The sequence below is a fragment of the Salvelinus alpinus genome, chromosome 7 (assembly GCF_045679555.1).
Source record: "Salvelinus alpinus chromosome 7, SLU_Salpinus.1, whole genome shotgun sequence".
Lineage (NCBI taxonomy): Eukaryota > Metazoa > Chordata > Actinopteri > Salmoniformes > Salmonidae > Salvelinus > Salvelinus alpinus.
The window spans coordinates 9,745,959-9,770,535 of record NC_092092.1 but is presented as its reverse complement, the minus strand read 5'-3'; the positions used below and the strand labels follow the sequence as shown (position 1 = coordinate 9,770,535).

The 24,577-nt window shown below is 42.4% G+C and overlaps 1 protein-coding gene across 1 annotated transcript in view; it reads right to left on the bottom strand.

Moving 5' to 3' along the window:
- Window positions 1-10,760, bottom strand: part of LOC139580400 (caskin-2-like) — an 89,429-nt gene extending 78,669 nt beyond the window's left edge. The window contains exon 1 of the mRNA XM_071409032.1: window positions 10,594-10,760. Coding sequence (XP_071265133.1) covers window positions 10,594-10,687 — 94 coding nt within the window. The 5' untranslated portion in view covers window positions 10,688-10,760. The remainder of the gene's footprint in view (window positions 1-10,593) is intronic.
- Between the last annotated feature and the right edge of the window lie 13,817 nt (window positions 10,761-24,577).

Genomic DNA, 24,577 nt, shown 5'->3' with positions numbered 1-24,577 from the left:
AGGTTTTTGCCTGCCATATGAGTTCTGTTATACTCACAGACATAATTCAAACAGTTTTAGAAACTTCAGAGTGTTTTCTATCCAATACTAATAATAATATGCAAATATTAGCAACTATGACTGAGGAGCAGGCCGTTTACTCTGGGCACCTCTGTGCACCTTTCATCCAAGCTACTCAATACTGCCCCTGCAGCCATAAGAAGTTATCCTATTTTGGGATTTTCAGAAAGCATTTAATACAGTAAGTCACAATTTTATCTTTGATTGTCTTAACCATTTGAATTTTTTTGTTTTTTTTGTTGATGCTATTATAACTCTGTGTAATGGTGGCAATAGCTGTATCAAACTCTGTCATGGAACATCCTCAAGGTTTAACATTCACAAAGGAATACGACAAGGTTGTCCAATTTCACATTTTTTATTTTTGTTAGTATCTCAAATTTTATGCTCATTAGTTCATAAAAGTCTATTTGAAGGCATTACATTCCAGGCCAGAGAGATCAAGATATCCCAACTGGCAGATGACACCTCACTTTTTTTGAAAAATGTGTCACAAATTAGATTAGCATTGGATATCGTGAAGCAGTTCTCCAAAATCTCAGGTTTGGCATTAAATCTTACCAAATGTGAGATGTTTGTTTTGAAAGGAGCTGTCAATCCAGCAGATTGTAACATCTCTGAAAAAGTTACTGTAACCTACCTCGGTGTAAAGATCACCAAAAATCTTAAGGCTGTGAATTATCTTAATTTGAACCTTGTAACTGAATCTGTCAACAACAAAAAAAGATCCTCATGGTTAGGGAGGGATTTAAGTCTTCAAGGAAGGGTGCTTTTATCCAAAGCTGAAGGGCTATCTCGTGCATCCTATCTTTTGACATTCCCAAATCCACTTGCTGTACCTTAGACAGGCTTTTGTACAACTTCATATGGAAAAACAAGCCACATAAGATAGAAAGAGATGTTATCACCAACAGTGTTTGTGATGGCGGTCTAAATGTCTTAGACTCCACTCTCTTCAATCACATATCAAAGGTCAACTGGATTAAAATGGTACATTAAAAAAATCCTCAGTTTCTCGAATATTATACCTCATTTTGTTTTTCAGAAGTTCGGAGGGCTTAATTTTTTACTACAATGTCCATATATTGTGGGTAAACTTGGCGGCTTTTCACAAGCAGGCTTTAATGTGCTGGGCTTTGTTGTATAAGCACAACTTTTCACCTCATAAATGTTTTATATAGAACAATGGGTCAATATTACATGGAAACAAGATGTTATTTAACCATAAATGGTTCTCGAAAAACATTGTCCTTGTCAGCCAATTAGTTAATATTAGTGGGAATCTATTTACACGGAGAGAATTTATGGAAAGATACTACTTTGAGGCTTCCTGCAAGGAATATGACACTGTTATTAAAGCTATACCTAGTGGGATAAAAACTTTACTTCAGAATAATGCATATTTTGGAATATCTCCGATTGTAAGCGATATCCAGGTGAATGGCATTGGTCTACTAGATACGAAATTCAACAATCGTTTATTAAGGGATATTTTCTACAGGAAGTCTATTCCCTCTGCAATATTTCGTTGGGCTTCATCGTTTGATGTAAACTGGCGTCGTGCTTGGCTGACTCCACACTAATGTATGGTGACCAATAAAGTAAAGGAGATCTCCTTTCAGATTATCCATAGATTCTATCCGTGTAATAGCTTGATTTCTAAATATATACCTGATGATACCAGTGAATGCAGTTGTTGTGAACTAGAAACTGATTCTATTGAACACTTATTCTGTCATTGTTTATATAGTGAAGTGTTCTGGACTGACGTAAAACTATATCTTGGCCTCAAATTGCATACAACCATTGAAATGTCTAAGTTTGACATTATTTTACTACACCGATTCCACAATTGAACGTGAGTATGTCATAAATCTCTTTATTTTATTAGGAAAAATGTTCATACACAAATCAACATTTATGAAGATAAATTAAGAAAAAGGGCTTTTTTAAATCTGATTTGGAAAACTATTTAGAGTCTTTAAAACATATACAAAACGTTATTTTTTTTTTTTATTCGCTTTATGTCTGTATTTGAATTGATATAATGTGGATTAGTTTTATTTTTTTTATTTTTTTATCATTTCTTTGTGGAATCCCTCTGGCTGTTATGTTTATGTTTTGCATGTTACTGTTAATAAAAAATAAAATAAAAATGTAAAGACTTGAATGGGGACGCCTGTTCTACTCATTATATTTCTATGGCAGCACATGCAGTGCGGAACAGCTATTACAAAGACCGCGGTCATTTGGTTGGTCAATTACTGTCGTCCAAAATTATATGATGTCACATCCCCGTAAGAGACCTACGTCTTTCCTGTTGACCATTCTGACCCCATGTCCTTGATCCTCCTCTAACCCCGTGACCTCTGACCCCTCCTCCAGCCCTGAGTCCAGTCAGTGCTCTGGTGGTCTCTCTCCATCTGCCTGGCTAAAGTAATGATGACATTTCTACAGCGCTTTTCATAGAATCTCAAAGCTCAAGAGCAAAAAAAAAAAGACATGGAAAATATCATGACAGTTTGACCAATAGAGGCTAAGTCTTTGAAAGCTGCATCCTCCGAAGATGTAGAGGATCATGATGGCGATGGAGTCTGCTGATGAACTTGTAGGAGGGCAAGTCTGGGAACCAGCCTGAGTCTTATAGCCACTGGACTTCTCCTCTTCCACTCTGTGTAACAGAGCTCTGGGCGCCAGAAAGATCACCACACAATGTTCAGAATAGTAGCCAGTCGTCCTCACTACAAGCCTCAGCACTGCTGTATTCCTCCACCTCCCATTCCTCTCACGCTTCAGGCCACTCCTCAAATTATGTTCTCAAAAGATCAGGAATTGGCAGCCAGGTGAAACAAAAATGTGGCGCTGTGTCCAGATTAATTTTTCAAAACAAAAGCTAGCTAGCTAACCAAGACAAAAAAAAGTGTTAACCTGCCAGTCAATCTGCAAATCTGTGGCTCAAAAACACCAGATATGCAATAAAAACTCAAATATTTTAAAAAACTAAAAATAGCTGCTAGTAGGGCGCCATGGCAACAATATAACTTATAGGTTGGCCCTGATACTGAGGCTGGTCCTGACAAGACCCCACTGCAGGACCACCGCATGCGCGCGCACACACACGTACTTACAAATAGAGCCTTTACATCTTAATCAATAGGCATACAATTCAACTTCAGTAGTCACTAATCAGGACAGGGACAGCCGTCTTACAACACTACTGCACTGATGAACGACCTCACATTGACCACATCCTCAACCCCTCTACTAGGGTCAATGGTGATGACAGGGAGAGTGTGCAAAGCTGTCATCAAGGCAAAGGGTGGCTACTTTGAAGAACCTCAAATATATATTTAGATTTGTTTAACACTTTTTCGGTTACTACATTTTTTGGTAACCATATGTGTTATTTCATAGTTTGGTGTCTTCACTATTATTCTACAATGTAGAAAATAGTAAAAAATGTAATAAAAACTTGAATGAGTAGGTGTATCTAAACTTTTGACTGGTACTGTATGTGTGTGTATCGTCAATGGTGATGACATTGGGAAGGGACACATTGTGTGTGTTTTGTGTGAGCATATGTAGTGTGAGTGTGTGTTGTATGTGTGTAGTATGTGTGTTTTGGGAGTGTCAGTATAGTATGTGTGTGTGTGTGTGTGTGTGTGTTGGGAGTGTCAGTGTAGTATGTGTGTGTGTATGTGTTGGTGTGAGTGTAGTGTGTAGGTGAGTCAAGTTAGTGTAAATAGAGCCAGTGCAACAACAACAACAAAAAAAAACTGAAATGGGGTCAACGCAAATAGTACAGGTAGTCTTATGCTGAAATGTTCAGCAGTCTTATGGCTTGGGGGTAGAAGCTGTTCAAGAGCCACTTGGTCCTAGACCTGGCCCCCCGGTACCGCTTGCAGTGCAGTAGCAGAGAGAACACTCGATGACTTGGGTGGCTGGAGTCTTTGACAATGTTTTAGGGCCTTCCTCTGACACCGCCTAGTATATAGGTCCTGGATGGCAGGGACCACTGGGAAGGCGTGAGGCCTCCATTCGCTATTGGAGTGCATACAGATGACGTATTATTTCCCGTGCCACTGTTCGGCCCCAGTGATGTACTGGGCCGTACGCACTACCCTATGTAGGGACTTATGGTTGGATGCCAAGCAGTTGCCATACCAAGCGGTGATGCAGCCAGTCAATATGCTCTCAATGGTGCAGCTGTAGAACTTTTTAAGGGTCTGCCCATCCCAAATCTTTTCAACTTCCAGAAGGGGAAGAGGTGTTGTCAGAGCAAACCTACTTTTTGTGCTTCTTGGAGCAGAGCAGAACCGTTTGTGTAGAAAGTGGTCAAGGAAGTGAGTTGTGTGTTTATACAGGACCTCCCACCCGCCCTCACCTACCAACCAATCATGTCAATGCGGAGCTATACGGAGCCCTCCGCATTGTCACAACATTTGTGATGTGCACAGCGATGCCTCTGTATGCCTCCGCAGGCTACGCAATTGCGTCACACCCTCCATACGAAGCCTCCAACCACATTTTCCTGATCAAGTATAAATTGGCTTTTAGTGATGCGGACACAGAGGACCTTGAAGCTCTGGACCCTCTCCACTACAGCCTCGTCAATGTCAATGGGGGAGTGCTCGGGCCTCTGTTTCCTGTAGTCCACAATCAGCTACTTTGTACTGCTGACGTTGAGGGAGAGATTGTTGTCCTGGCACCACACTGCCAGGTCTCTGACCTCCCTATAGGTTATTTCTGTCCCGTAGTGTAGACAGGTTAACAATGACGAGGCCAGATTACCAGGACGCCTACTCAGACTATGTGCTGACCAGGTGGCAAGTTTTTTTAACTGACATTTTCAATTTCTCCCTGACCCAGACCATAGTCCCTCTGCCCAAGAACGCCACGTAGCACTCACATCTCTAGCAATGAAATGCTTTGAAAGTCGGGTCATGGCTCACAACACCATCATCCCAGACCCACTCCAATTAGCATACCGCCCCAACAAATGACACAATCTCTATTGCACTCCACACTGTCCTTTTCCACCTGGACAAAGGAACACCTACGTAAGAATGCTATTCATTGACTACCTCCAGCGTTTAAACACCATAGTGCCCTCCAAGCTCATCACTAAGCTAAGGATCCTGGGACTGAGCCCCTCCCTCTGCAACTGGATACTGACTTCGAGGGGCCGCCCCCAGGTGGTGAGGGTAGGCAACACCACCTCCGCCACGCTGACCCACAACACGGGGGCCCCTCAGGGGTGTGTGCTTAGTCCCCTCCTGTAATCAATTTTCACCCACAACTGTGTAGCCACGCACGACTCCAACACCAGTATCAAGCATCCCTGCCTTCCAAGACCTCTATATCAGGCAGTGTTAGAGGAAGGCCCGAGATTTTGCCAAAGGCTCCAGCCACCCAAGCCATAGTCTGTTCACTGTAGTACCATCTGGCAAATGGTACCGGCGCATCAGCTCTTGAACCAACAGGCTCCGAGACAGCTTCTACCCCCAAGCCATAAGAGTGCTAAATAGCCAGACTGCTAAATAGTCAATTAAATGGTACAGGAAGTATCTGCACTGACTCTACTACACGCACACTAGACTGTACAAAACATTAGGAACACCTGCTCTTTCCATGACATAGAATAACTAGGTGAATCAAGGTGAAAGCTATGATCCCTTATTGACGTCATCTTTTAAATCCACTTTTGTCAGCCGGTTATTGTCATGCAAAAGACTGCCGGTCTCACAGTAACTGACAGTTAATTAACAAACACTGTTAGCATCTCCAGGCCTCCACAAATACAAGCCGCTGACGTGCGCCATTGGAACATCTACATTTAAACAAGTCTAACAAATCAATTTAATACACACTATCACAATAAATCCATTATTTTAGTCGGTTCTAAAGAAACATGATATGAAGACGATGCATTTCAGAAGAACAGAATATGAGTTGGCCTACTCAAGGCCTATGTTATCTGGCTATGCGCCATTCCATAGGCTTGTTCATTTAGCCGACAAGATATGCTTAAGTCCTGTGCCATTTTATTTTATAAGATTTTATAGTAAGAAGAATATAATTTAACTGAATAAAATAGAAAGGATAATTTTCCCCATTCCGGAGCGACCGCGCATATGAAGTGGCTACTTTGAGCATAAAAGTGATAATTTGAAACAGGTCCTATATGCTAGATTGAGTTATTTAGTAACTTTAGTTGTGAATGATACAAACCTTAGAATGTTTTAGAAATCAAAACATATATGGGTTGCTATTGACGATTTCAGAAAGTAACAAAAAAAAAGCTTGCGCTCCGTTGGTTGCCAAACAGATGTTCTTATCAGGTGATCATATTTACACCAATCAGACTACTCTCAATTTAATCTTGTCTTTACTAATAGATAACATTTGTTTAGATTTAGAAAAAGACCAGTATGAAATAGATGAGAACAGTGGCAGGGGAAATAATACGTCATCTGTATGCACTCCAATAGCGAATGGAGGCCTCACGCCTTCCCATTGGTCCGTTTTGTAGGCTACTTGGGTTTTATAGAGGAGCATGTGTTTAATAGAAGCAGCTGAGAAATAAATAACACTTACTTCACTCCACGAATCAACCACTGTTTGAGGAGCATACTCTCTCTGCCCCGACAGGTGATATTCCTGTTTGAGGAGCATACTCTCTCTGCCCCGACAGGTGATATTCCTGTTTGAGGAGCGTACTCTCTCTGCCCCGACAGGTGATATTCCTGTTTGAGGAGCGTACTCTCTCTGCCCCGACAGGTGATATTCCTGTTTGAGGAGCGTACTCTCTCTGCCCCGACAGGTGATATTCCTGTTTGAGGAGCATACTCTCTCTGCCCCGACAGGTGATATTCCTGTTTGAGGAGCATACTCTCTCTGCCCCGACAGGTGATATTCCTGTTTGAGGAGCATACTCTCTCTGCCCCGACAGGTGATATTCCTGTTTGAGGAGCGTACTCTCTCTGCCCCGACAGGTGATATTCCTGTTTGAGGAGCGTACTCTCTCTGCCCCGACAGGTGATATTCCTGTTTGAGGAGCGTATTCTCTCTGCCCCGACAGGTGATATTCCTGTTTGAGGAGCGTACTCTCTCTGCCCCGACAGGTGATATTCCTGTTTGAGGAGCATACTCTCTCTGCCCCGACAGGTGATATTCCTGTTTGAGGAGCATACTCTCTCTGCCCCGACAGGTGATATTCCTGTTTGAGGAGCATACTCTCTCTGCCCCGACAGGAGGCAGGTCTCTCTGCTCAGTGCTTAATTTGTGAAACCAAATAAAATCTGTGTTCGGGAACATCGATAGTAACATGTTTTCGCAACGAAACTAATATCACAAAACTCGACAGCCCCTCTGCGTGCTGGAGAAAGGAATAAAGGAGAAATAAACTCACGGTGGTGAGATATTCTGTAGCTAAAAAGGTAATGTCAGCCTATAAATTATGTTTATTTTTTTAAATGCCCTATTACTAGGCCATTCATAATCAAATACAAATTCACTAATTGTAGGCTAATTGTACGCCACCCTGCACAATCAATGAACCAACAGCATCGCCTTGGGCTATATGTTCTCTCCCAGACTCATGGATAGACCTGTTGGAGAGGTAAGGTAACCAGTCCATCCAATATACTTAATAATACAGTCCACAACTCAAAAGGAGATTACTCCATTTTTTTAAATTTAGTATAGGCTAGACCAATAATGTACCAAAGACATCTTAAAATCTGTTTGGTTTTATGTTTTTCTGCCATGCGTAATATGCAGTAGGCAATGTATTGCATAACAGCACAATAAAAAATATAAATTGTGCGTGTGCTCATAAGCCTATGCATAAGCTCTAATATGGGTGTTTCTAATGAATCATCACCTTAGAAAGCGCTGTCCATTTCCTTGTGTTAGGATTTGAAACATCAACAACCATGTTTTACACCCAGTTTCAACCTGCTGTTGAACTTCTGTCTTCAAATTGATCATCAGTGAGGTGAGTTTTAAAAGTACTATAGTGAGGTACTGTAGGCCTACTGTTTTGATGATATGTGTTTGATGTGATTATCAATTGCATTGGATGTCAGAGTGGTTAGAGGAACAATAGCTGAGTACCAAGTAATTAGGACCTGATAGCTATTAGCAAGTTGGGTTCTGCTTTAGAGGACTCAATGGTCACGTGGAATTTTACTACGGTCATGATTCCTGACTGCCGGTGTGGCGGAAATATGGTCACCACAACAGCCCTATGAGTGCCATTCAGAGGGTGAATGGGCTAGACAAACAAGGTAAGTACCATTGAACAGGGTATTGTAGTAGGTGCCAGGCGCACCGGTGTCAAGAACCGGTGTCAAGAACTGCAACGCTGCTGGGTTTTTTCACCCTCAATAGTTTCCCTTGTGTATCAAGAATGGTCCACCACCCAAAGGACATCCAGCTAACTTCACACAACTGTGGGAAGCATTGGAGTCAACATGGGCCAGCATCCCTGTAGACCGCTTTCGACATCTTGTAGTCCATGCCCCAATGAATTTAGGCTGTTCTGAGGCCAAAAGGGGGTGGAACTCAATATTAGGAAGGTGTTCCTAATGTTTGGAGTACTCAGTGTGCATACAAACACCCACACACATACGCACACTGGCAGATCAATTGCTGCTGCTGCTCAGTTTTTAATTTGACTCTTATTATTATCTATCCTGATGCCTAGTCACTTTACCCTGCCTTCATGTACATATCTACCTCAAATACCTTATTATCTATCCTGATGCCTAGTCACTTTACCCTGCCTTCATGTACGACCTCAAATACCTTGTACACTGATCTGGTACTTCCTGTATAAAAGCTCCACTGTGTATTTTATTCCTTGTGTTACTATTTTTATTTGAATACTCTGCATCGTTGGGAAGGGATCGTAAAGCAAGCATTGCAACGCACCAGAAAGAAGCCTATTTTTACATTCAGGGTAGAGTTACATCCAGAAAGTTGGTGAAGCAAAATAAAATCGCACAGCAAATGAAGAAATGAATGCAACAACTAGGCCTATAATTTATTTTCCAGAGCTTTGAAACATTTAGCCCATAAGTGTTTGACTGTTGAAAGGCATTAGCAGCGTGTCATGATGTGTAGGGATAACGCTAACCCCATGCCATGCGTCTCTGCCAGGCCCTTGTTCCTCTGAGCCTGCCACCGAGCAGAGCAGCCCGTGTTCCTCTGAGCCTGCCTCCGAGCAGAGCAGCCATGATGAAAGCACAGCACAGGCAGATAACAGCAACAAAGAAGTTTCGCAGAGAGAGGGAAGGGTTTAAGGAGAACACTGTCATTAGCAACAATGATACGCTGGGCTAATCTTGCGATCTGTTTGACAGGAATCTATACAAATAAGTAACACTGAAGCTCCAAACCCACACGGAGGGTGCATCCCAAATGGCATCCTATTCACTATACAGTACACTACTTTTGACCAGGGGACTTCGGTCAAAAGTAGTGCAATATATAGGGAATATGGTGGCATTCGAGACATGTATTGTACTGTACCAGCTAAGGCTGGCACAACTACTATATAACCGTGTAACCAATGGTTATGGATGAACACCGTAATGAAAATAAAAAATACCAAAAATTATACAATTGTGTGGAACGAACAGCCGGGTATTCGTGCGGTTTGAGTCTGTTGCTGCGGTAACATGGACTCTTAACAACGTGATGAAACATTGTTGCTACTTGCTGAAACAGCAAACTAGTCTTCAGTTGCCTAGGCAACACCCCCCACAATGCAGCAGCAGCACACATATAGAAACAGAATGAAATTGGAACCTCATACGTACACTAGCAATGGCTGCCTTGTATTGTGATGCAATCATTTCTATGGTAATGTAGAATGTTCATTCAAATGATGTTAAGTGATGTGGCTCGTGCAATGGAATTAACTTTTTGGAATGCCAGTTGAGTTGAATGAACAAATCATAGCACATATTTTAGCATTTTTACCTCCTGCTTTGCTTCTATGGGTACACTCGCAATGGCCTCCAGTCCACCCATTATGACATTGTTGACTTGAATGGGGATGCCCATTCTATTCATTCCATTTCTATGGCAGTCAAGAGCAGAGGAGAGGATACGTCCCCCCACTGAACGGTTATTACGGTGACCGCGGTCACGTTGCCAGCCAATTAATGTCATCCCAAATTCCATGACAATCACAGCCCTAGTACCAGCGTCTTGTTTTTGGAGACTAAGTCATGTTGTTGTGGGGTTTGACTCATTTTAACTTCAAATTGTCTGACCGTTAAATCGATCACTGGTTGTGGTGGATGGTTGAACCTGATACTGCCATGTTAAAAAAAGTTTCCCTTGATACAGAGAATAGTACCACTCGAATAAGGGACGGGCAATCACCGTTTCAATCTCCCATACTATCCTCTGCTGTGCATTACATCAAGCCAACAGATACACATGCTCTGAAAACAAACACAGGCAGCATCAGGAATTGAACGGGAAAGCAGGTGAGTGTGTGTGTGTCTAGGTACTCACTGGTTTTGTTGTATGTGACCTTGGCCAGGAGTTTGTGGGCCAGGAGGATGTCTCCACTCTTCACTGCCACCAGGAGGTCCTGCTCCTTACCCATGATCGACCACCACACAAGCGGCCAGTGAGCACACACGGCCCTTACGAGGTCAGTAGTCTGTGGTCCTTGGCAGTCGAGGGCTCAACTTCACACAGTCAGGTGCATGGTGGGTCCTTCAGCTCTTCAAAATCAGATACAATGATGATGAACGTATAGAGGAGCGTCACAAAACACCCAAACCAGCCAGACAGTCAGTCAGTCTGTGTCAATCAGATAGGAACAGACCAGACCATTGTTATTAACTGGGTGAGCCTAGGCACCAGCTGGGTGAGATGGTGAGATAAATTGGGGTAGTTGGTTGTTGTTCCTCTGCCTTTTTGTTGGTCGGTTTGTTTCCAGAGTGTGTTTGTGTGTGGGGTTCTGGTTGTTGTCTGTCCTGGTCTAAATTAAAATGCAGTATTTCTGGAGTTGTCCTCAGGGCAGGGTGTGTCGCGTAGTCTACTTGTCCTCAGGGCTGGGTGTGTTTCGGGTTCTCCTCTGTGTCCGCCAACCTGGAACAGTAGAACCTGCCATTAGAAAACAGAGACATGCCTTCACGAGCTGAGAATTTACTACCATTCAATGAAACCACTTGCAAAGCTCAGTGTGGAGCCAATGCACTGCTAGGCTAGTACTCAACTACATTCCAAGTATACAGCAATGTAAATGATAAACAAAAATGACTTTATCAAGGATGAAATCCCCTCTAAATATTCTATTGGTATAAGTGTGTTATTACAGGTTGTTACTACAAACTAATTAAGGATGGTGTCATTCTAAAACCATTATTTCACTCAGGAAGCTCTTCCACCATGGTTACCTGAGGATCATTCCATGCCGGAATACATCTCCTTTACTCCTTCCACTTTCCCCTCAACTGTTTTTTTTTCTCCCTTGGAGCTGTCTGGAACTCCAATTGCCAATTCTCCTAAGGTAGTACGTAACATAGGGATTAGGGTGACATTAGGAATGCGTCGTAGAAGGCAGAAGTGACTGCATCTTAATCCCGTTCCCTTAATGCTACATCACAGAGGACAAAGCCATGCAGCAGCACTAAGGGGATAAAAAATATCCAGGAGAAAAAGGTAAAAAAAAGCATTTTTTAAATTATAATAATAAATATATAGTTCCAGTCATACATTTGGACACACCTACTCATTCCAGGGTTTTTCTTTATTTTTACTATTTTCTACATTGTAGAATACTAGTGAAGACATCAAAACTATGAAATAACACATATAGAATCATGTAGTAACCAAAAAAAAAAAGTGTTAAGAATCTAAAATATATTTTAATTTGTTTCAAAGTAGCCACCCTTTGCCTTGGCAGCTTTGCATACTCTTGGCATTCTCTCAACCAGCTTCATGAGGTAGTCACCTGGAATGCATTTCAATTAACAGGTGTGCCTTGTTAAATAATTTGTGGAATTTCTTTCCTTCTTAATGCCTTTGAGCCAATCCGTGTTGTGACAAGGTAGGGGAGGTATACAGAAGATAGCCCTATTTGGTAAAAGACCAAGTCCATATTATGGCAAGAACAGCTCAAATAAGCAAAGAGAAACAACAGTCCATCATTACTTTAAGAGATGAAGGTCAGTCAATACGGAAAATTTCAAGAACTTTGAAAGTTTCTTCAAGTGTAGTCGCAAAAACCATCAAGCGCTATGATGAAACTGGCTCTCATGAGGACCGCCACAGGAATGGAAGACCAAGAGTTACCTCTGCTGCAGAGGATAAGTTCATTAGAGTTACCAGCCTCAAATTGCAGCCCAAATAAATGCTTCAGAGTTCAAGTAACAGACATCTCAACATCAACTGTTCATTGGAGACTGCGTGAATCAGGCCTTCATGATCGAATTGCTGCAAAGAAACCACTACTAAAGGACACCAATAAGAAGAGGAGACTTGCTTAGGCTAAGAAACACGAGCAATGAACATTAGACCGGTGGAAATTTGTCCTTTGGTCTGATGAGTCCAAATATGATATTTTTGGTTCCAACCGTCGTGTCTTTGTGAGACACAGAGTAGGTGAACGGATGATCTCCGCATGTGTGGTTCCCACCGTGAAGCATGGAGGAGGTGTGATGGTGTGTGGGTGCTTTGCTGGTGTTACTAATTTATTTAGAATTCAAGGCACACTTAACCAGCATGGCTACCAGAGCGTTCTGCAGCGATACGCCATCGCATCTGGTTAGTGCTTAGTGGGATTATCATTTGTTTTTCAACAGGACAATGACCCAACACACCACCAGGCTATGTAAGGGCTATTTGACCACGAAGGAGAGTGATGGAGTGCTGCATCAGATGACCTGGCCTCCACAATGCCCCGACCTCAACCAATTGAGATGGTTTGGGATGAGTTGGACTGCAGAATGAAGGAAAAGCAGCCAACAAGTGCTCAGCATACGTGGGAACTCTTTCAAGACTGTTGGAAAAGCATTCCAGATGAAGCTGGTTGAGAGAATACCATGAGTGTGCAAAGCTGTCGTCAAGGAAAAGGGTGGCTATTTGAAGAAACTAAAATGTAAAATATATTTTGATTTGTTTAACACTTTTTTGGTTACCACATGTTTCCATATGTGTTATTTCATAGTTTGTCTCTTCACTATTATTCTACAATGTAGAAAACAGTAAAAATAAAGAAAAACCCTTGAATGAGGTGTCCAAACTTTTGACTGGTACTTTATATAAAAATAAAAAACATTTTGGTGGGGGGTTTGTGTGCAGCTGCAAGTGAATGAGATGAGGCACATCAGACAACGAACACAGAGCTGTAGCCACCCAGCCCCAATTAAAACAGGAGATCTTCTGGGAAAAAACAAATGAGTGATGAAAAGAAAAAGTGGAGAAATAAACACAGACAGACAGAAGGGGGTTGAGAGAGAGCGAGAGTTTATTTGACTTGATTTGGAAAAAAGAGAGAAAGAGAGACTAGAATAAACAGACTGCATTTTGTACCGGTGCCCCCGCACATTGACTCTGTACCAGTACCTCCTGTATATGGCATCGCTTATTATTTTACTGCTGCTGTACAATTATTTGTTACTTTATTTTAAATTTTTTACTTAACACTTGTTTATTTATCTTTTTTAAGTTCTTAAAGCATTGTTGGTTAAGGGCTTGTAAGTACGCATTTCACTGTAAGGTTGTATACCTGTTGTATTTGGCACATGTGACAAATACGTTTTCATTTGTATAATGACAAAAGAAAATCTGTCATGACAACTGAATGTGGGTACTTTTTCTTTGTCACCTGGCAAATAATTTTCCTTCACAAGGACAATAATCTATTCTTTCTATTTTACTCTATCCCATTCAATGACATTTTTTCCCCCATTCTTCTGAAAGCTTGTGCTGGGACATAATGGCACAACAACGAGTTAGAAGGAGGAGCTGTTATTGGTGTCTCTGTCTACAGCAGGGCTTCTGTTTACCATCAGGTTGAGGGGCTAACTACATCTAGCCTATACAACACTGTGATAGGTTATTGTACACATCAGATCACATCAGCTTTGATGATAATATCGTGCTATTTTAGGCTACACTTATGTGAAGGGAGATGACATCATGTAAGGAAGCAGTCATGAAACCATTTTAACTCCATTCAGAAGTTAGGCTATATGATCTCTGAACTTGGCTGGGCCAATTGTGTGCTGCCCTATGGGACTCCCAATCACGGCCGGTTGTGATACCTGGTGATACCTGGTACCTGATACCTGGAATCGAACCAGGGTCTGTATTGACGCCTCTAGCACTGAGATGTAGTGCCTTAGACCGCTGCGCTACTCGGGAGCCCGACCAGCTAATAGTAGCTTAACGCCTTTCATTCGTGCCATGATGAGCCACTAATTTAAAACTGGTCAGGCACCTTGCTTGCCAGCTAGCAAATTACTGTCCTATGGATTGACACCAAGCCCAGTACTCACAGTTTAGACCAGGGTTTCCCAAACTCGACACCCCCCTGCACGTTTCGTTTTTTGCCCTGACACGACACAGCTGATTCAAATAATCAAAGCTTGATGATGAGTTGGTTATTTGAATCAGCTGTGTAGTGTTAGGGCAAAAAACAAAACGGAGTTTAATCAAACAGAGTTTAAGAAACCCTGGTTTAGATGGTGTCATAACGTCACATCATAGTTTAAATCAGCAGCTGTCCATGAGGGAGACACATGTAGAAACATTTGTAACTAAACACAGTGTTGTTAGCTAGATTGCGTCCCTGTAGTTAGTGAAACAAACTGGCCTTAAAACAAACCTGAGATAGCCAGCTATATAGGCTACTAATGACAAGCAGGTGTACCCATCTATCTTGAAACATAAACAGATCAGTGGTTTTCAAATCTCTCCTCCGGGTCCCCGGACGTTTCACCTAATCAAGTGCTTTTTGATTTGTGGTCTTGCAAGACCACTCAATAATACCTGAACGAAGAGGGAAAATACAAACTCACCAGAAAATGTTGACAGATGTTATGCGGTCCTTGACCTTGGACTGGTGAAGCGTTGAAGCCAGGGTGTAGTGCTCAGCGAGTCAGGTGCTTGTAGACTCAATGGAATCTGCCTGTATGAAGAAGTTATGCTGCTACTGGCAACACATAATCCAGACAACGTTTAGATACATTATTGAAAGTCTAACTGACATTATTCAGTTAAATCTTATTTAGCTTCCAGTAAATAAAATCCTGTCATTCGCGCCAGACAGACAATTCCTGAAAGATAATTCGCCTGAATTGTCCCTGCGTTAGGAGGACATATCTTTCGCCAAATCCCTCTGCGACCTAGAGCGAAGCGCGCGGATCCAACAGTTTGGCTCCGCCTCCACACGCATCAAAACTCTGGTGGAGAACTTCGTCGCGAATTAAAACACAGATCCAGGATCAGATTACCATGCTCCCATACTATCCTTAATCATTAGGGGAGTGAACAAATATCTGACTCTTTTTAAATTTTATTTTATTTCACTTTTATTTAACCAGGTAGGCTAGTTGAGAACAAGTTCTCATTTGCAACTGCGACCTGGCCAAGATAAAGCATACCAAATCGACACATACAACACAGTTACACATGGAATAAACAAAACATACAGTCAATAATACATTAGAACAAAGAAAACAAAAAGTCTAGACCCCAGTCTAGACCCTTGCACTCTGTATCAGTAGTTAGGCTAAAGTTATAATTTATTGGTGCTAGAATTAAGATGTCCATAGTAGACAAGACAAGGTCTTAAATCGGGTTTACTGTGTAGAAATATTCGAAAGCCGCGCAATCCAAGTGGCATTAAATTGCTCTGATAGGGTTTGGAAAGGAGTTTGTGTATGTAGTCAAGGAAACATAAATAAAACGGTCCACAGTTCGAAGTTGTTAGGTTTTAGTGACACCTGCTGGTAAGACGGGGTATCGTAAGTAACACACCCGTTGCACTCAAATCAAATGGACCGCTGCAGTGTGCTTTCAAAAGTACGACAATGAAAGACATGTATTTTAGTCTTGTTTAAATAATGAATCACGCAAAGCTTCTCTTACAGAGCGAATAAACTATCAGAAACAGATTAATTCTAGAATTTAAAAATGTTAACCATTCTTCGCAATTTTAACACAATCTTGCATCACTCAAAGAATGTTCTGTCTAGGTAGCAAACTCAAACATGAGTGGGAGTGAGTGTTACAATGCCTCCTATGTCCTTGGCTCATTGCACTCTTTCAGAACCACTCACAGTGCATTCAACACTGAAATTACTCTGAGTTTTGAGTCATCTGAGGATACATTGGGTTTTATCTGTAACATCTATGTAAAATGAAAATGCAGCGATAAAAAATGTATAGTGAATGATAGAAGTCTAAGGATGATATTTTCATATTCAGTTATCCACATGTCCCTTTCCACTGTACAGTTTGATACATTTTTTGTCATGGAACTTCTTCCATGTTTTCATCTCCTTTATATAATCATGATTGACGACAAATACAATTGGTGAGTGTTGTTTGTCGGAGTAGTAGTTTGGGTACTTGCAGTCCAAGGTGCTGAAGCCATAGGCAGCTGCTTGAGAGAAAAGACAAGAAGATCATTTCATATTGTGAACTGACACTTCATGAGAACCACATAATGCATCTTCAGTGAGTCGTTTTCACTGGGTACCGGGTGGACATGTCCCCACCCACATTCTAAAATATAATTTTTGTCCCCCCCAGTTTAATCATTGGAATGTGATACAAAACAAGGCAACGGTGTGCTTTAGGACCATGTGGACGCCTACAAACAGTCCGGTAGGCTGTTTTGGAGTGTTTATCTGACAGAAAAAAATGTGCATATATATACACTATCGTCAAAAGTATATACACCTATCAAGGGTATATCTTGATTTTTACAATTTTCTATATTGTAAAATAATGGTGAAGACATCAAAACTATGAAATAACACATATGGAATCATGTAGTAAACAAAGTGTTCAGCAAATCAAAATATATTTTATATTTCACATTCTTCAAATAGCCACCCTTTGCCTTGATGACAGCTTTACACACTCTTGTCATTCTCTCAACCAGCTTCATGAGGTAGTCACCTGGAATGCATTTCAATTAACAGGTGTGCCTTCTTAAAAGTTAATTTGTGGAATTTCTTTCCTTCTTAATGTGTTTGATCAGTTGTGTTGTGACAAGGTAGGGGGGTATACAGAGGATAGCCTTATTTCAAATCAAATCAAATCAAAGTTTATTTGTCACGTGCGCCGAATACAACCTTACAGTGAAGTGCAAAAAAGGTATTAGGTGAACAATGTGTAAGTAAAGAAATAAAACAACAGTAAAGAGACAGGCTATATACAGTAGCGAGGCTATAAAAGTAGCGAGGCTACATACAGACACCGGTTAGTCAGGCTGATTGAGGTAGTATGTACATGTAGATATTGTTAAAGTGACTATGCATATATGATGAACAGAGAGTAGCAGTAGCGTAAAAGAGGGGTTGGCGGGTGGTGGGTGGGACTCAATGCAGATAGCCCGGTTAGCCAATGTGCGGGAGCACTGGTTGGTCGGCCCAATTGAGGTAGTATGCACATGAATGTATAGTCAAAGTGACTATGTATATATGATAAACAGAGAGTAGCAGCAGTGTAAAAAGAGGGGTTGGGGGGGGACACAATGCAAATAGTCCGGATAGCCATTTGATTACCTGTTCAGGAGTCTTATGGCTTGGGGGTAAAAACTGTTGAGAAGCCTTTTTGTCCTAGACTTGGCACTCCGGTACCGCTTGCCATGCGGTAGTAGAGAGAACAGTCTATGACTGGGGTGGCTGGGGTCTTTGACAATTTGTAGGGCCTTCCTCTGACACCGCCTGGTGTAGAGGTCCTTGATGGCAGGCAGCTTAGCCCCAGTGATGTACTGGGCCGTACGCACTACCCTCTGTAGTGCCTTGCGGTCAGAGGCCGAGCAATTGCCGTAACAGGCAGTGATGCAACCAGTCAGGATGCTCTCGATGTTGCAGCTGTATAACCTTTTGAGGATCTCAGGACGCATGCCAAATCTTTTTAGTTTCCTGAGGGGGTATAGGCTTTGTCGTCCACTCTTTACGACTGTTTTGGTGTGTTTGGACCATTCTAGTTTGTTGTTGATGTGGACACCAAGGAACTTGAAGCTCTCAACCTGCTCCACTACAGCCCCGTCGATGAGAATGGGGTGTGCTCGGTCCTCCTTTTCCTGTAGTCCACAATCATCTCCTTAGTCTTGGTTACGTTGAGGGATAGGTTGTTATTCTGGTACCACCCGGCCAGGTCTCTGACCTCCTCCCTATAGGCTGTCTCGTTGTTGTCGTTGATCAGGCCTACCACTGTTGTGTCGTCTGCAAACTTAATGATGGTGTTGGAGTCGTGCCTGGCAATGCAGTCGTGGGTGAACAGGGAGTACAGGAGGGGACTGAGCACGCGCCCCTGGGTAGCTCCAGTGTTGAGGATCAGCATGGCAGATGTGTTGCTACCTACCCTCACCACCTGGGGGCGGCCCGTCAGGAAGTCCAGGATCCAGTTGCAGAGGGAAGTGTTTAGTCCCAGGATCCTTAGCTTAGTGATGAGCTTTGAGGGTACTATCGTGTTGAACGCTGAGCTGTAGTCAATGAATAGCATTCTCACATAAGTGTTCCTTTTGTCCAGGTGGGAAAGGGCAGTGTGGAGTGCAATAGAGATTGCATCATCTGTGGATCTGTTTTGGCGGTATGCAAATTGGGGTGGGTCTAGGGTTTCTGGGATAATGGTGTTGATGTGAGCCATTACCAACCTTTCAAAGCACTTCATGGCTACGGACGTGAGTGCTACAGGTCTGTAGTCATTTAGGCAGGTTGCCTTTGTGTTCTTGGGCACAGGAACTATGGGGGTCTGATTGAAACATGTTGGTATTACAGACTCAATCAGGGACATGTTGAAAATGTCAGTGAAGACACCTGCCAGTTGGTCAGCACATGGCCGGAGCACACGTCCTGGTAATCCGTCTGGCCCCGCAGCCTTGTGTATGTTGACCTGTTTAAAGGTCTTACTCACGTCGGCTACGGAGAGTGTGATCACACAGTCGTCCGGAACAGCTGATGCTCTCATGCATGCCTCAGTGTTGCTTGCCTCGAAGCGAGCATAGAAGTGATTTAGCTTGTCTGGTAGGCTCGTGTCACTGGGCAGCTCACAGCTGTGCTTCCCTTTGTAGTCTGTAATAGTTTGCAAGCCCTGCCACATAAGACGAGCGTTGGAGCCGGTGTAGTATGATTCAATCTTAGCCCTGTATTGACGCTTTGCCTGTTTGATGGTTCGTCGCAGGGCATAGCAGGATTTCTTGTACGTTTCCGAGTTAGAGTCCCGCACCTTGAAAGCGGCAGCTCTACCCTTTAGCTCAGTACGAATGTTACCTGTAATCCATGGCTTCTGGTTGGGGTATGTACATACTGTCACTGTAGGGACGATGTCCTCGATGCACTTATTGATAAACCCAGTGACTGATGTGGTGTACTTGTATTTGGTAAAAGACCAAGTCCATATTATGGCAAGAACAGCTCAAATAAGCAAAGAGAAACAACAGTCCATCATTACTTTAAGACATGAAGGTCAGTCAATACGGAAAATTTCAAGAACTTTGAAAGTTTCTTCAAGTGCAGTCGCAAAAACCATCAAGCGCTATGATGAAACTGGCTCTCATGAGGACCGCCACAGGAAAGGAAGACACAGAGTTACCGCTGCTGCAGAGGATATGTTCATTAGAGTTACCAGCCTCAGAAATTGCAGTACAAATAAATGCTTCAGAGTTCAAGTAACAGACACATCTCAACATCAACTGTTCAGAGGAGACTGCGTGAATCAGGCCTTCATGGTTGAATTGCTGCAAAGAAACCACTACTAAAGGACACCAATAAGAAGAGGAGACTTGCTTGGTCCAAGAAACACGAGCAATGGACATTAGACCGGTGGAAATTTGTCCTTTGGTCTGATGAGTCCAAATTGGAGATTTATCTTTGTGAGACGCAGTGTGGGTGAACGGATGATCTCTGCATGTGTGTTTCCCACTGTAAAGCATGGAGGAGGAGGTGTTAGGGTGTGGGGGTGCTTTGCTGGTGACACTGTCTGTGATTTATTTAGAATTCAAGGCACACTTAACCAACATGGCTACCACAGTATTCTGCAGTGATACGCCATCGCATCTGGTTTGGGTTTAGTGGGACTATCATTTGTTTTTCAACAGGACAATGACCCAACACACCTTCAGGTTATGTAAGGGCTATTTTACTAAGAAGGAGAGTGATGGAGTGCTGCATCAGATGACCTGGCCTCCACAATCACCCGACCTCAACCCAATTGAGATGGATTAGGATGAGTTGGACCGCAGAGTGAAGGAAAAGTAGCCAACAAGTGCTCAGCATATGTGGGAACTCCTTCAAGACTGTTGGAAAAGCATTCCAGATGAAGCTGGTTAAGAGAATGCCAAGAGTGTGCAAAGCTGTCATCAAGGCAAAGGTTGGAATCTCAAATAAAAAATACCTTTTGATTTGTTTAACACTTTTTTGGTTACTACATTATTCCATATGTGTTATTTCATAGTTTTAATGTCTTCACTATTATTCTACAATGTAGAAAACAGTAAAAATAAATAAAAACCCTTAAATGAGTAGGTGTTCTAAAACTTTTGACCGGTAGTGTACACATATAGTTATGCCCCCCCCCCCACCCCACTTCTAAAACCAACGTTGCGCCCCTGTGTTGATCTACTGTATGGCTGTAGGGTTGTCTTCAGCCTCCAGGACCTCAAAAACCTGTCAGGAGTTACCTCAGACACTACATTTGTGTCATGATGACCCTGGAGTCAAGTTAACCTTTGAAGGGCCCTCAAGAGTCGGTCCTACCTGCTCCAGATGTATCTGAGGAAGTCAGGGCGGAGAAAGTAGTAGCTGCTCTTGTTAAAATGGCCCCCATAATATGATCTCAGCCTGGAACAGAATCAGTAAACACGATACCCCATGAAATGTCAAGTGCTTTGAGAAATGCTCAGAAATCCTATCAAAACAAATGCATTGATAATAATAGTTATTACGTCCGTCCATTACATTTCTCTGCTGGTATTCTTCTGTTCTTCATCAGTGACTCTAGGAAGTTGCAGTATATTGAGCCTTCTGGGATCAGAACACACAGATAAAAAAGATGGAATGAGGTATTCCATGTTAAAGGGTGATGTGATTTTTGTTCTCTTATCTAACCTTTATCTAAACCATTATGTCCCATTGAGATAAATGATCTCCGGTGTAGCCGAGGGGGTATCTTCATGTAAAAATCACTGGATGATTCAGAAGATTTACTGCTGTTGTCATTGTCTGTGTCCAGCGCTTGAGTTGTGCAGGAGCTCACCGAGCCGGAGTACCGGCACCTCATTTTCTACTGCTTGAGCTCCTGTTCCTCATAGAATATCCGCTCGAAAGTATTGTGGTGCTCCTTGCACCTAAATATAAACAGTACCGGCACCCGAAATAAGTACAGACTCCGATTTCAGTCCAAGTCAAGCACTGTGCGTCCCAAATGACACCCTGTCCCCTAAATATCCCCTATGGTCCCTGGTTAAAAGTAGTGGACTGTATAGGGAATAGGGTGCTGTTTGGTAGGCAGCCCTTGTTACACACCTTGTTGTAGGGTAGCTGTCTGAAGCCTTGTTTATTCAGACTGCCCAGTGATGTTGTGATGGAGAAGGATGTGTGGACGTAGACGGATGTTCTGCTTCCAACATCGTGTTGAAAATCAGCAGTGACAGCCCCATTCATCCTAAAGGAGATGTTTGTAGTTTCCAACAGGTCTAAAGGGTTGCACTAGGAGAGGACCCGGTCGTGGTCAAAACATTGCTGCACTGAAACTCAGTGGGTCAGTGTCCCGCGGACACAGATTAAGACGAGGGTACTTTTTTTTTTAGTTACCAACTGGTTCAGGGTCAGATTATTGTTTAGCTAACTGATGGGTATTGTCAGAACTGGGAGCTGAGAGCTGATCCTGAATCAGTTACAAGGACCTAACTAGATTAAAACCATTTGACATTTACATCAGCTTTATGAGAAATGCCCCTCACAAGATCACAAAGTTCAACAATCCTACTCAAAGTACAATCTTTGTGTGAGCACACCTCACCTAAACACAGAGTCACGGGCATCTATAACGTTCCCCATCCCAGAGCTGTTGAGTATTCCTCCATTGTCCACCACAGCACAGCAAATCCACACAGAAATACAGAGATGTATACATTATAAAACACAGAATAACATACAGTACGGGATATATTCACATAATAACATAATGTACCATGTTTACACACAGACAGAGAGACAGAGAGAGATAGATTGTAGCCCATGAAACCAAAGGGGTTGTTGAAATGGGCCAGTCGGTTCCATTCACTAACACTACTGAGCTGGTTCCTGTCAATGAAAAGCTGTATGTCGGTAATAAAGGCCTTCTGAAAATCTAGATCGCTGGAATTCCTGATGGACTACTCTGAACAGGTCTTTGAACACAGGGAGTGTATATACACAAGGATTCAACCAAATCTGAACGACACATGCTGTGTGAATAACAAACTGTATTTGCTTCAATGTGCTAATATAAAGAGTTGACAATTAAATGCAAAAGAGGTTCCTGAAAGTATTACTGTTAAGCAATAAGTTATTGCATAATCTCTAACGGTCTAAGTCGTTGTGGTGAAGGGGGGGGGGGGGGGGCAAATGATTGAATTTGGTCTTTACAACTAAAGCACAAAGAAATGTATTTAACAACACATTCAGAAATGGCATAAAAGACAGTCAAACATTTTTGCATAAGGAATAAGGTTTTGAAGTGTTTGTCCTATATCTAGGAGATATAAGAAAGCTCAGGATATATATATATATATATATATAGTGCATTGGGAAAGTATTCAGACCCTTTAAATTCCACATATTGTTACGGTACAGCCTTATTCTAAAATTGATTAAAAAAACAAATTCCCTCATCAATCGACACACAATACCCCAAAATGACAAAGCAAAAACAAATTTTCAGACATTTTGCAAATCACAATTACATAAGTATTCAGACCCTTCACTCAGTACTTTGTTGAAGCACCTTTGGCAGCGATTAAAACCTAGAGTCTTCTTGGGTATGATGCTTGACACACCTGTATTTGGGGAGTTTCTCCCATTCTTCTCTGCAGATCCTCTCAAGCTCTGTCAGGTTGGATGGGGAGAGTCGCTGCACAGCTATTTTCAGGTCTCTCCAGAGATGCTGACTACAAATATGTCCACCAGATATGTTGCCAGAGAATTGAATGTTAATTTCTCTACCATAAGCAGCCTCCAACGTCGTTTTAGAGAATTTGGCAGTACGTCTAACTGGCCTCAAAACCGCAGACCACATGTAACCATGCCAGGTCACGACCTTCACATCTGGCTTCTTCACCTCCAGGGTCGTCTGAGACAAGTCACTCGGACAGCTGATGAAACTGTGGGTTTATACAACTGAAGAATTTCTGCACAAACTGTCAGAAACTGTCCCAGGAAAGCTCAGCTCGTCATCCTCACCAGGGTCTTGACCTGACAGCAGTTCAGCTTTGTAGCAGACTTCAGTGGGCCAATGCTCACCTTCGATGGCCACTGGCACACTGGAGAAGTGTCCTCTTCATGGATGAATCCCGGTTTCATCAACTGTACCTGGCAGATGAAAGCCAGCGTGTATGGCGTCGTGTGAGCAAGCAGTTTGCTGATGTCAACGTTGTGAACAGAGTGCCCCATGGTGGCAGTGGGGTTATGGTATGGGCAGTCATAAGCTACAGACAACAAACACAATTGCATTTCATCAATGGATCAATTGAATGTACAAAGATACCGTAACGAGATCCTGAGGCCCATTGTCGTGCCATTCATCCGCCGCCATCACCTCATGTTTCAGCATGATAATGCACAGCCCCATGTCGCAAGGATCTGTACACAATTTTTGGAAGCTGAAAATGTCCCAATTTTTCCCTGGCCTGTATACTCACTAGATATGCCAGCCATTGAGCATGTTTGGGATGCTCTGGATGGATGTGTACGACAGCGTGTTCCAGTTTCCGCCAATATCCAGCAACTTCGCATAGCCATTGAAGAGGAGTGGGACAACATTCCACAGGAAACAATCAACAGCCTAATCAGCTCAATGCGAAGGAGATGTGTCATGCTGCATGAGGCAAATGGTGGTCACACCAGATACTGGTCTTCTGATCCACCATTTTTGTAAAGGTATTTGTGACCAGCAGATGCATATCTGTATTCCCAGTCATGTGAAATCAATAGATTAGGGCTTAATGAATGTATTTCAATTGACTGATTTCCTTATATAAACTGTAACTCAGTAAAATCGTAGACATTTTTGCATGTTGAGTTTATATTTTTGTTCATTGTATTTA